General features: G+C 57.0%; 1 protein-coding gene across 1 annotated transcript in view; it reads right to left on the bottom strand.

Annotated features, from left to right (window-relative positions):
- FBN3 (fibrillin 3) overlaps window positions 1-12,884 on the bottom strand; it is a 264,037-nt gene that overhangs the window by 29,574 nt on the left and 221,579 nt on the right. The window contains exons 40-48 of the mRNA XM_032799200.2: window positions 11,852-11,977; window positions 11,455-11,571; window positions 10,432-10,560; window positions 8,412-8,531; window positions 7,540-7,665; window positions 6,860-7,012; window positions 5,866-5,931; window positions 1,063-1,188; window positions 688-807 (exon numbers count right to left, since the gene is read on the bottom strand). Coding sequence (XP_032655091.1) covers window positions 688-807; window positions 1,063-1,188; window positions 5,866-5,931; window positions 6,860-7,012; window positions 7,540-7,665; window positions 8,412-8,531; window positions 10,432-10,560; window positions 11,455-11,571; window positions 11,852-11,977 — 1,083 coding nt within the window. The remainder of the gene's footprint in view (window positions 1-687; window positions 808-1,062; window positions 1,189-5,865; window positions 5,932-6,859; window positions 7,013-7,539; window positions 7,666-8,411; window positions 8,532-10,431; window positions 10,561-11,454; window positions 11,572-11,851; window positions 11,978-12,884) is intronic.

Here is a 12,884-nt window from a genome sequence, read left to right as displayed (position 1 = left end):
CCCTGGAGGTTCTGCCTTCCCCCCGCCTCTTCCTGCCCTCACTCCGTCCCCTTCCTGAGGCAGCCGCCCACCTGCCGCTCACTGCTCTCAACCTTCCCTCAACCCCCTCTCTGAGCCCACCAAACAGCTGATTGGTGGCACAGCCCAGAAGTTGTGGCTGATGGATGCTGAGCACCCACAATTTTTTTGTGTGGGTGCACCTATGTCTCTGTGCTTCCTGAACCCCCTTCCAGGTGTGGGGGTGGGCCATGCCAGGCAGGCAAAGAGGGCAGAACTCTTCCTTCTGGGGCTACAACTAGGAACCACCAATAAGAAGGGAAGCCCTCTCTCAGGGCCCTGGCCATGGGCTTCGGGGAGCTGGTTGGAGTAGGCAGCCCAAAAGCCTCCCCTTCTGCCCCCCCTCTGCTCCCGCAGAAGTGCTCAGGGCTCTGCCCTTCACAGGAAATAATTTTACATGCATCCAACAACTCCCAAACCTCCCCAAATGTGACCCCAGATCCAGCCGGAGAGAGGAGGTCTGGGGAAAGGGGGAGGGGACAGATGTCAGACTCTGCCCTTCCCCCCACTGTCTGACGGGGCTGTCTGCCTTCTTGCTGCATGGGAGGGCCAGCTGCACTGACCCCACTGCAAGGCTCCTGGGACTCCATCGGGAAAGGCACTGGGCCCCATGCCCCAGAGGAGCATTACCTTCACAGGTCATCATGGGCCCTGGCTCAAATCCCTCGTCGCAGGTGCACTCGAAGCCTCCCACCACGTTGGTGCAGGTCCCATTCCCACATGGGTTGCCAATGGAGCATTCATCAGTATCTGGGTGAAGGCCAGGAATGGCGTTAGTAGTCACAGGAAAGACTCTGGTTGGCGCTTTCCTGCAGCCGGTGCATTCAGGCAGGCCCAGGCAAAGCTAGCAGCCCCTGTGGGGGAGCGAGGAACTCCACCCCGGAGCTCGTAGGGAAGAGCAAGGGCTAGAAACGTCTAAGCCAGAATTAGGCAGGTGGTCGTGGAATAACTCAGCACCCACCTCCCCTCAGAACTGCTCCCCCCGCCCAGGGCCGCAGCACTCACCCACACAATTGACTCCGGTGTAATCCAAATTGTAGCCAAAGGGACATTCGCAGCGGAAGGAGCCATCAGTGTTAATACAAGCCCCGTTGATGCAGATCCCGAGGTTCTCGGCGCACTCGTTCACATCTGGAGATAGAAATGCTGCCTAAGAATGGCCCTTCTTAGGACCCCTTCTGCGGGTAGCCACGCCATGCACACGCAGTCCCCCTGGAGGGTCAGCAGCCGCAAGCCACAGCCTATTCCAGTGGGACAGTCCCTGGGCCTCCCTCCCTGGAGTCAGTGAAGACTGAGTGAGGACCTCAGGGTGCAGCATGGCATTGCCTGAGCCCATGGGGGGCCTGCAGCTCTGAGTAGGCAGTGATTGGAGGGGCTGGACCGCCCATACTGCTAGCGCTCTGAGACCCTCCCCCACATACCGTCAGCACTCTGAGACCCTCCCCTCCATGCGGCCAGAGCTCTGAGACCCTCTCCCCATACCACCAGCGCTCTGAGACCCAGCCCCCCATGCCGCTAGCACTGAGACCCACACCCCCATACTGCCAGCGCACTGAGACCCAGCCCCCCATACCGCCAGTGCTCTGAGACCCAGCCCCCTCATGCCACCAGCGCTCTGAGACCCACTTCTCCATACCGCCAGCTCTCTGAGACCCTCCCCCCATGCCGCTAGCACTCTGAGACCCACCTCACCATACTGCCAGTGCTCTGAGATCCAGGACCTCCATGCCGCTAGCGCTCTGAGACCCTCCCCCATACCGCCAGTGCTCTGAGACCCAGCCCCACCATGCCATCAGCATTCTGAGACCCACCTCCCCATGCCGCCAGCGCTCTGAGACCCTCCCCCCATACTGCCAGTGCTCTGAGACCCTCCCCCCATACCGCCAGCGCTCTGAGACCCTCCCCCCATGCCACCAGTGCTCTGAGACCCCCCACATACCACCAGCGCTCTGAGACCCAACTCCCCATGCCGCCAGCGCTCTGAGACCCACCCCCCATACCACCAGCGCTCTGAGACCTTCTCCCCATGCCACCAGCGCTCTGAGACCCCCCCATACCACCAGTGCTCTGAGACCCACCTCCCCATGCCACCAGCGCTCTGAGACCCACCTCCCCATGCCGCCAGCGTTCTGAGCAGTGGCTTAGCCAGGTTCTAAGAGCAGGGGGAGCAAACATAAAAAAGGCTCCCCCCCCACTTGGCTCCTCCTCTGGCCATGCCCTCCGGCTCCTCCGGCCGCACCGTGTCCCCCTCGCTCCTCTGGCCGAGCCCACCACCCCCTCATGGCTCCTCCGGCTGTGGCCTCCCCCAAGGGGAAGTTTGCGGGGAGTTGAAGGGTCGCTAGAACCCAGGGTTTGATGCACGTAGCCCCGAAGCTGCCCACGGCCCTTTGACACACTAACAACCTCACCCATTAGCAGCAGCTCTTCTGTTTGCAAGCATGAGAAATGCCCTACAGGCAGCTACCCAGCCTCACTAACACCCTGCCCCCCCCCCCACTGCCTCTCTCTCTACCGGCTCAGGGAGCCTGCACACCCACCCCAGCTGTTTACCTGTTACAAATCCAGAGTCCTCAATCTCTGCCCACCGAGCCCTCCACCCATGAATGCGGAGGCTGGACAGTGCCGTCCCCCCTATGGCTCCTCCGGCCACGCTACGGCCGTGCTGTGCCCCCCTCGCTTCTCTGGCCACGCCACCTCCCACTTGGCTCCTCCGGCCGTGCTGTGCCGCCCCCGCAGGGGTGGGGGGGGGATCTCCATCGCTGCCCAGTTCAGAGTGAGAGTGGCTGGTTCCCAGCAGCTCTGCCCTAGGAGTTACTGGGGGGGTGGGCTCTGGCCTGGGCCGTGCAGGGGGTCGGCCGAGATGAGCACAAGGTCCGTTGTGGCCTCGGGAACTAGGAATCCTCTGTCCCCAGATTCCCTGAGCTGGCAAGGGCGGCTTTTAGTGGGAGTGGCACTGGGAGACCCTGCGGACTCTGTGGTGGGGGGAGGGGAGCCCCAGGGTGAGGCAGGGCAGATGGGGCCCCTTGCTCGTGGTTCTCCTGTGGGGACTAGGCAGGGCTGGCACGGGATCCATTCCCCAGCACAGAGCAGCTTGGAGTAGATTACAGCAGAGACCTGGCAGCTTCAAGGAGCGTTTGGGGGTGGGTGGGGAGGCTTCATGCTGCTAAGACCCGGGCCACCCCAAAGGCTGCCAACTCCTGAGCCCGTCTCCTTGCAGGAGGCAGAGAGGCTGGATGAAGTGAACACTGATGAACTCCTGGCAGCCAGGAGCCAGCAGAAGCAGACTAGGGATCGCGTGTGTGGTTGTGTGGTGGTAAGCGTCTGTCCCAGATCTGGACTTGCGTACAAAATCTGGGTGCTTACTATGATTCCCCCAAGCTTATACGAGCCTGGATCTTATTTCGCTGCCACCAGATAGAGATTCGGCTCCTATCGCCTCCAGTCGCCCCAACTTATCCTGGGGGACCCACAAGACCCAGACCCTGGGTCTCCCTATCTCATCCCCCGCTTCCCCCCCTGGTCCTCGTCTGGAACGATGCCTTACTATGCTCTGAATACAACCCAGCGAGGATAATCTGCTTCCCCGAGGCTATGCATTCAACCTATTAAGCTCACACAAAGAGATCACCCTCCCTTTGTTCGTACCAGTAACTAGAGAAACCTCAACACCAAGAGAACAGAGTTGATTCCTCTCTCTTTCTTTCCCCGTAACTTTTTCCGCCCTGGGACAATGAAAGTACCCACAGAACATGGCTTTCCTCCCCCCCCCAGCCTGTCACCAGGTAACAGAGTCCGGGCAACGAAATTCTCTCCCTTTGCTCAATAGGAAAGAAACTCCACCAAGTTTTAAAAAGAAAACTTATATAAAAAAAGAAGAACTTACAATACTGCACTCTGCATTAAGAATCAATACGGGATATGGCTTATAAGAAAATAGGAATAAAACAGTCTGATTTAAAAGATAGCCCAATTAAACCAGTCCAGCAAATCAACACCATGTAAATACAAATCAAAGCCCATCGCAGCCGAATTACTTTGGTTTTTTGTACTCACACTTGTAGTAAAATTTGAGAGAAGATGGAGTAAAGAAAGCTTGTTACTCACAGCCGAGAAAACAACAAAGACCCCGAGTTCCCAGTTCCTCCCAGACTTTAAAAAATCCAAGTCTCTGATTGGCCTCTGGTCAGGTGTTTGTTCCCCTTTGTTCACCCTTACAGGTAAAGAAATTAACCCTTACTATCTACTTATGACAGGGGCAGAGACGAGTAACCCCCAGCCAATGGAAACTGGCTTCAGAATCGCCGTCGGAGCCAGTGCTGGCTGTGCAGAAGGTCGCTTTTGGAATAATGCTGAGGGAAGCGGGTGGCTTCCCCTGCACCCCCCTAGCTACGCTCCTGACTCTCAGACCACTCAATCTGCAGCGCCCTGAACCCACCCCCCGCATGCTGCCAGCGCTTTGAGACCACCATACAGCCACGCTCTGGGACCCTCCCCATGCCACCAGCGCTCTGAGACAACCCCATACATCCAGCACTCTGGGATCCTCCCCCATGCTGCCAGTGCTCTGAGACCACCCCATGCCGCCACGTCTAGCCCCCCTCATACTGCCACGCTCTGAGACCCACCTCCCATGCCGTCAGCACTCGAGATCCTCCCCCCATGCGCCAGCGCTCTGAATCTCCCCCCATACCACAGGCTCTGAACCTCCGCCCATGCCGCCAACTCTGAGATCCTCCCCCATACACCAGCGCTCTGGGATCCTCCCCACCATGCCGCCAGTGCTCTGAGACCACCCCCCATACAGCCAGCAGTCTGTGATCCCCCCATGCTGCCAGCGCTCTGAGGGCCCCCCATGCCAGCCAGCACTCTGAGACCCAACCCCCATGCGCCAGCGCTCGGGGCCCTCCCCCCTACTGCCAGCGCTCTGAGACCCTCCCCCCCATACCACCAGTGCTCTGAGACCCTCCTCCCCATACCACCAGCGCTCTGGGATCCTCCCCCACATGCCGCCAGCACTCTGAGACCCACCCCCCCATACAGCCAGCACTCTGTGATCCTCCCCCATGCTGCCAGCGCTCTGAGGGCCCCCCCATGTCGCCAGCGCTCTGAGACACCCCCCCCATGCCGCCAGCACTCTGAGACCCTCCCCCCATACTGCCAGCGCTCTAAGACCCACCTACCCATGCCGCCAGCGCTCTAAGACCCACACCCCCAAATCACCAGCGCTCTGAGACTCACTCCCCCATACCGCCAGCACTCTGAGACCCACCCCCCCATGTCGCTAGCGCTCTGAGACCCATGCCCCCATATCACCAGCACTCTGAGACCCATTCCCCCATACTGCCAGCACTTTGAGACCCACCTCCCCATGCCGTCAGCGCTCTGGGATCCTCCCCCCCACACAGGCAGCACTCTGGGACCCACCCCCCCATGCCGCCAGCACTCTGAGGGCCCCCCATGCTGCCAGCACTCTGAGATCCTCTGCATACAGCCAGCGCTCTGAGACCCACCTCCCCATGCTGTCAGCGCTCTGGGAGCCACTCCCCCATGCCGCCAACACTTTGAGATCCTCCCCCCCATACAGCCAGCACTCTGGGACCCTCCCCCCCATGCTGCCAGCGCCCTGAGGACCTGCTCCTCCACACAACTAGTACTCTGGGAACCCGGCACAGAGGCTCAGCACTGACTGTCTAGACTAGCTGAGCCCGGCTGCTGCTTGGTCCGAGTCCCTGGTGCAGCACCGCTTACTGGCATGGTCCACCCACTGCACCCTTTGGCCCATGCAGTTTCCTGAATGCTGGCGCTTACCTTCCCGGGTATCGCCTGGGCCAGGGATAGCCCCGTGGCCATACGGGCACAGCTCCTGGAAGGCAACTGGGAGAAGCAGAAAAATGAGATGTGCAAGCAGCTGCTTCCGAAGGCTGGGAAAAGCCACGGGGGAGTGTGACAGAGCAGCACCTCTGCTGAGTTCGTTAATACTAATGATGATGCTTGATGATTACACCAATACTTGAAGCACACAGTGCCCCTGTGAGGTGGGGAAATGAACTGCACCCCACTGGGAACCGGAGGCACACAGTGACTGCAGTGACTTGTCCAAAGCCTGTCAGCAAATTGGTGGCAGAGTTCATAGCAGAATCCAGGATCTGAACACCAGTCGCTATGGGGCACTGCTCCGGTCGCAATGGGGCACCCCCTTCCCACTCTCCTGGCAGAGAAAGCCTCCATTCTGCTGGGATCCAAGAGTGCTGCAATCCCACTGAGGAACATCCCTTATGGCAGTGGCTCTTAATCTTTCCAGACCACTGTACCCCTTTCGATTTGTCTCGCGCACCCCCAAGTTTAACCTGACTTAAGAACTACTTGCTTACAAAATCAGACATAAAAATACAAAAGCATCACAGCCACAGTATTACTGACAAAGTGCTCACTTCCTCATTTTGACTATATAATTATCAAATAAATCAGTCAGAATATTAATATTTTACTTACATTTCAGTGTCTAGTATATAGAGCAGTATAAACAAGTCACTGTCCGGATGACATTTTAGTTTGTACTGACTTTGCTAGAGCTTTTAATGTAACTTGTTGTAAAACTAGGCAAATCTCTAGATGCGTTGATGTACCCCTGGAAGAGCTCTGTGTACCCTCAGGGTTACGCACACCCCAGGCTGAGAACAACTGGCTTATGGGATCCCTGCCCCAGGCTGGGTTTCCCTGCAGTGGGTTGCACAGTGGATCCTGCTCTATGCTCCCTACTGCATCCAATGCACACTGATTCCCAAGGGGCCGGGACACCTACCGTTTCCTTCCTGGGGGCACAGCTCACAGGGGTCGCCCCAACCCTCTCCAGGCATCTTGCTGCAGCAGCAGCGAGCTTTGGTGGTGTTGAAGGCCTTGGGGACAGAGCACTTGCCATTGTCGAAGCGGGTGAAGCAGAAGCTCTGGCGGGTGTCTGCAGCAGCAGGAGGGGAGAACGTTACAGACATCTGGGGTGGGCGCGGCACCTCATGGTGACACGCTGCATGTGGTATGGGTCCCTGCACCACGTGTGTAAGTGAACAAGAGTTTGGCTGCTGATAGCAATGGGAGCAGGATTGGGCCTGGAGCCCAAAGAACACTGCTCCATGTGCAAGCAGCAGACCCTGAGAGGCAAGCAGCTCTGGCACAGGGATATGGAGCTATGCCTTTCCCCCAGCAGAGATGAGCCCCCAAGGGATCAGAGCTGTGCAGGAAGGCACATCGGGCTGATGCCCCTCCACCGAGCATGCCCTGGAGCTCAGTGCTTTCTGGGAACTCTCTCATCCAGGCATCCAGACATCCAGGGGAGACAGTGCCCATCCCAGTAATGGCAGCTGGCAGAGCCCCAGAACTGGGTGGCACCGCGGGGGCCACAGGATTCCTACCTTGGCACCCCTTCCCCACACATGAGCACTGCCTCCGAGGACCCCACGGGCTGTGGGCGAGGCCGCGTGCACTCACCAAAGCACCTGCGGCCGTTGTCGGACAGGACGAAGCCGGGGGGGCAGATGCACTGGAAGCTGCCGGGGGTGTTGGTGCAAGTACCAAACAGGCAGATGTTGGGCTCTTCCTCACACTCATTGATATCTGGGAACAGGACGGACAGAGGAGTGGGTTAGACGTGTACCAGGGCAAAGATCTCAGCTCCTTTCATGGTGCCAAGCCCCTGGGCAGGTGCAGGGGCCCTGCAGAGCTCAGAAGTCACTCCTGCAGGAGAGCAGGCATGTTTCCTGAGGGTTTCCACGGGGGGGGGGGGCACCTGTCCCCCAGTTACACCCACCTCCCACTCCTCCGTCTGAGCTGGTCCTCACAGCCCATCTCCCCTGCACAGAGCAGGCCGCAGCCACACAGTGCCACTGCCCTAAGGGCCCAATACCCACCAGTGCCTGGCTCCCCATGAACACAGAGCAGTGAGCAAAGTCTGTGCTGCACTGGTCCCTACACAGCATGATGTCATGGCGACAGATCTCTTCCTCCTTCTCCAAAGCCAAGGGAATCACCACTAGCTATTCACAGTGCAGGGCCTATGACATAAAACTGGGCAGTGCTGATTCTCTCCATTAGAGGCTGGTGGTGCCCACACATGCCATTTCCCTGGCATGTTAAAAATATCCTCTTAGCAATTGTGAAACTGTCAAGATGAGATTGAAGCATCTCTGGCCAGCCCTCTGCTACTTTGTGGCTGTCATGCCCCAGCCTTGACCTACACCCAATTGCTTTAGAGTGTAAGGCCTTGGGGCAGTGCCTGTATCCCTGCTGCCTAGGAAGCACCTGGCCCAGGCTGGTGACAGAGTAGCCCCTGTGCGGTGGTAGGATGGCGGAACCAACGTTACCGATGCAGTTGTCATTCTGCACTTCGTACCCCGGGGGGCAGATGCAGCGGAAAGAGCCTTCCAGGTTCTGACATGTCCCCGGAGAGCAGGTTCCAGGCAGGCTCACACACTCATTGATGTCTGCAAAACACAAGGGGGGAAAGTCACCCAGGGGCTGGACTCCAGCTGCTTCGCCATGTGGAGCCTTCCTGGCCCACGGGCAGGGACTGCCTGACCATTGCACATGCTACTGCACTAGGGACCCTACATGGGCAGCAGGGGGAGCCATAGCCCAACAAGGCCCCACTGCTCCCCCTGAACCCCAGTCCTCCCCCTGTGCTTGTCAGCTGCTGTAGGAATGCCCTGGCCCCTGGGGCTGTGTGTGGGAGCTGCCAGCACAGACAGAATAATAGGACTGGAAGGGACCTCAGGAGGTTATCCAGTCCAACCCCCTGCTCAAAGCAGGGCCAATCCCCAGATTTTTACCCCAGTTCCCCAAATGGCCCCCTCAAGGATTGAGCTCACAACCCTGGGTTTAGTATGCCAATGCTCAAACCACAGAGCTATCCCTCCCCCTAGAAGGGGTGGGGCACACCACTGCATGTCTCTGCCCCGCACAGTGAGCCCAGCAGCTGAACATGGTGACTAGCTTGGCAACAACACCTCCACTAACCAGACCTTGGGAAGCTCTTCAAGCTCCTCCGACAGCAGGGCATCACCTGGGCCACCTTTGCCAAGAAGGCGTCTGGCCCCTGGGATCTGCTGCTGAATAAGATCTGCACTACCTACAACGACTGCTTCTACAGGCTCATGTTCAACCAGTTCTCACACTTTAGTGCTGGAAACAGAGTAGTCATTTCCTGGTGCCAGGGGCCAGTCGGAAGGGAATGATCTTGCTCTGCATCAGGCTCGGGGTTTCCCACACTGTGCCCAACAGGGGTTCCTGGTCCAGAGAACTGAGCTGGGAACTCAGCAGCCAATGGGACAGTTTTTATGCCCCAAGAAAACTGCTGGTTGAGAAGGTACATGGCACCAGATCCCATGTAGGGTGGCCAAGTGCCTGGTTTCTGACTGTAAAGTCTGGGCGAAAAGGGGACCTAACAGTCTCTGGTCAGGTCTACTGACTGGACACTCAGAGTCTGGTTACTGTGGGCAGGGGATGCAGGGAGGTGCAGGGTCATCACCCACACCAGCCCAACTCAGCAGGGGCCACGTCCTACCTGCATCAGGTGGCTGCAGTTCCCAGCCCCAGCTTGGCAGGTAAGATCCTCCTGACCCGGGCAGGGTGAGGGTGGGAGGGGAAAAGCAGCAAGTGATGGGCGGGGAAGGGGAAGGGGAAGGGAGGAGAGGAGTGGGTGGGGGCAGGGCCTTAGAGGAAGAGGTAGGGCAGGAGCGGGGCTTTGGGGGGAACAGGTGGGGAAGTGACAGGGCCTCAGGGGGAAGAGGCGTGGCAGGAATGGGGCCTCGGGGGAAGAGGCATGGCAGGGGTGGGGCCTAGGGTGACCAGATGTCCCGATTTTATAGGGACAGTCCGATTTTTGGGTCTTTTGCTTATATAGGCTCCTATTACCCCCCACTTCCTGTCCCGATTTTTCACATTTGCTGTCTGGTCACCCTAGTGGTGCCTCACGGGGAAGAGGCATGGCAGGGGTAGGGCCTTGGGGGAAAAGGCTAGCAGGGGAGGTTCCAGCACTTCACCTGGAGTGTCCGGCTTTTAAATTTTACGAAACTGGCAACCCTACTCCCATGGCGTCCCGTACCAGGCGTGGAGCAGCGACTTTGCTTGATAACCCTTAGCTTGGCACTCGAGCCAGGTGTCTGCAGCTAGCGAGAGCGCCGTGATGCATGAGCTCCCCCAAGCTCGGCCCTGGGATCTCTCCTGACTGGGACCCATGCTCCAGCCCCCAACCCCGCAGCTATGGCCCTGAGCCAGAGCAGAGATTCCACATCTCTGAGCACATTTGCCAGAAGGGGCCTGCAGATGGTCGACTCACAGACCAGGCGTGATGAGAATTACAGCAGCTGCTGCCCAGGCACTCACCAACACAATTCTTCCCATCCAGGGTCCGGTCATATCCTTCCTGGCACAGGCACTGGAAGGAGCCAATGCTGTTTATACACTGGCCATTCCGGCACACCTGCCCCCCCAGGGAGGAGCACTCGTCAATGTCTGCAGAGAGCAGGAGAGAAAAGCATGGTGGGAGAAACCCACAGGGTGAGTGTGTGACACCTGGCCCTCACACCCAGACAGCTGTTACTGTGTGACGCCCGACCCTCACACCCATACAGCTATGACTGTGTGTGACACCCGACCCTCACACCCATAGAGCTGTGGCTGTGTAACATCCAACCCTCACACCCACACAGCCATGGCTGTGTGACATTGATCCTTATGACCTCACAGCTGTGACTGTGTGACACCTGACCCTCGCACCATATAGCTGTGACAGTGTGTAACACCTGACCCTCACACCCACACAGCCATGGCTGTGTGACATTGACCCTTAGGACCTCACAGCTGTGACTGTGTGACACCCGACCCTTACGACCTCATGGCTGTGACTGTGTGACACCCGACCCTCACACCCATACAGCCATGGCTGTGTGACACTGACCCTTATGACCTCACGCCTGTGACTATGTGACACTCGACTTTCACACCCATATAGCTGTGACTGTGTATGACACCCAACCCTCACACCCACACAGCCATCATCATGTGTCACCCAACTCTTATGCCCTCACAGCTTTGACTGAGTGACACTCAACCCTCATCCCCACACAGCTGTCATTGTGTTTACAACCAACCCTTGTTCCCATACAGCCATGACTGTGAGATATCTGATGAGGTGACCAGATGTTCCGATTTCATAGTGACAGTCCCGATTTTTGGGTCTTTTCCTTATATAGGCTCCTATTACCCCCAACCCCATCCTGATTTTTCACACTTGTTGTCTGGTCACCCTATATCTGACTCTCCCCACACCCACACAGCTGTGACTATGTGACACCTGATGCTCATGACCACAGAGCAGTGACTGTGTGTGACACTGGAGTCTCTCACCCATGCAGTCATTATTGTGCGTCAGCTCGAAGCCAGGGAAGCACAGGCAGTTATAGGAGCCGACTGTATTCTTGCAAGTGCCGTTCCCACAGGGCTGCCGGTCACATTCATCAATATCTGAAAAGAGAAGATCAGTGCAGATCAGGGGCTGAGTCCTCTCTTGCCTGGGGCTGGGCAGTCAGTGCCTCTCATGGTGGGGGCGGCAGCCTGGTGCGGCTTAGGTGAGCACGAGGACTCAGAAACCTGAGGCCGAGGAGATGCAATGGCCCAGCTCTCTGCTTGCCTTACAATGTGCTATGGCCTGTCCTTCCTCTGCAAGCCCACCCACCAGGGGCCCAGAGAGCTCTCGCTTTCTTTGGAAAGGGCTTAAATCAATTGCCAAGCCGTCTGCACTGACCCATGCACATGGTCTGCTCTCCTGTGGCCTTGAACCCATTGTGACAGATGCAGATATAGCTGCCCTCGGTGTCCACGCAATCCCCATGGCTGCAGACATTGGGGATTTCCTGGCATTCATTGCGACCTACAACAAAAGAACCCAGAAAGCATGAATAGGAAAAACCCCAATCAAAGTGGGAACAGATGCCATGGCCACATGGCTTCCATGCCTGTGGCCAGCAGTCTTGCTGAGCAGCAGCTCTGCCAATACCCACGATTGTACCACAAATCTCATGATATCTGGTGTTTTAATGACAGCCCCAGCTCTTGGAGCTCTGAGAAGCTCAGGACCTGTTTCTAAAAATAGCAAGTTGCTAGCTCTCCTGGCTGCAGAAAAACATGTGACAGAAGGACCCCTTGAGCAAGGCCTCTAGCTGCTCAGAACACAGGAGGCAAAGAAAAAGGACCCAGAATTTATTCTTTTTTGAAATCTCCTGATTTTTTTTTGCCAATCACATGATTTTGAGGGCCCTGATTAATGGACTGCAGAGATATGAAATTAGAACATAAGAATGGCCATAATGTGTCCGACCAGTAGTCCATCTAGCCCAGTATCCTGCCTTCTGATCTGACAGTGGCCAATGCCAGGTGTTTCAGAGGGAATGAACAGAACATGGCAATTATCAAGTGATCTAATCCATCATACAGTCCCAGCTTCTGGCAGTCAGAGGTTTAGGAACACCCAGAGCAGCATGGGGCTGCATCCCTGACCATCTGGGCTACTAGCCATTGGCCCGTCTTCACTCTTCCCCAACATGTTCCCAGTCAGTATGGAGATAGTTGAAATCCCCCATTATTGTGGAATTTTCTATTTTTGTAGCCTCTCTAATCTCCTGCAGCATTTCACACTCACTATCACCATCCTGGTCAAGTGGTTGGTAGTACATGCCTGCTGCTATGTTCTTATTATTCAAGCAGGGAATGTCTATCCAGAGAGATTCTATGGTACAGTTTGATTCATTTCAGATTGTTACTATACTTGACTCTGCTTT

This window comes from Chelonoidis abingdonii, chromosome 11 (assembly GCF_003597395.2).
Source record: "Chelonoidis abingdonii isolate Lonesome George chromosome 11, CheloAbing_2.0, whole genome shotgun sequence".
In the NCBI taxonomy this organism is placed as follows: domain Eukaryota; kingdom Metazoa; phylum Chordata; order Testudines; family Testudinidae; genus Chelonoidis; species Chelonoidis abingdonii.
The sequence above is the reverse complement of the archived record's forward strand: the minus strand, read 5'-3'. Positions and strand labels throughout refer to the sequence as shown.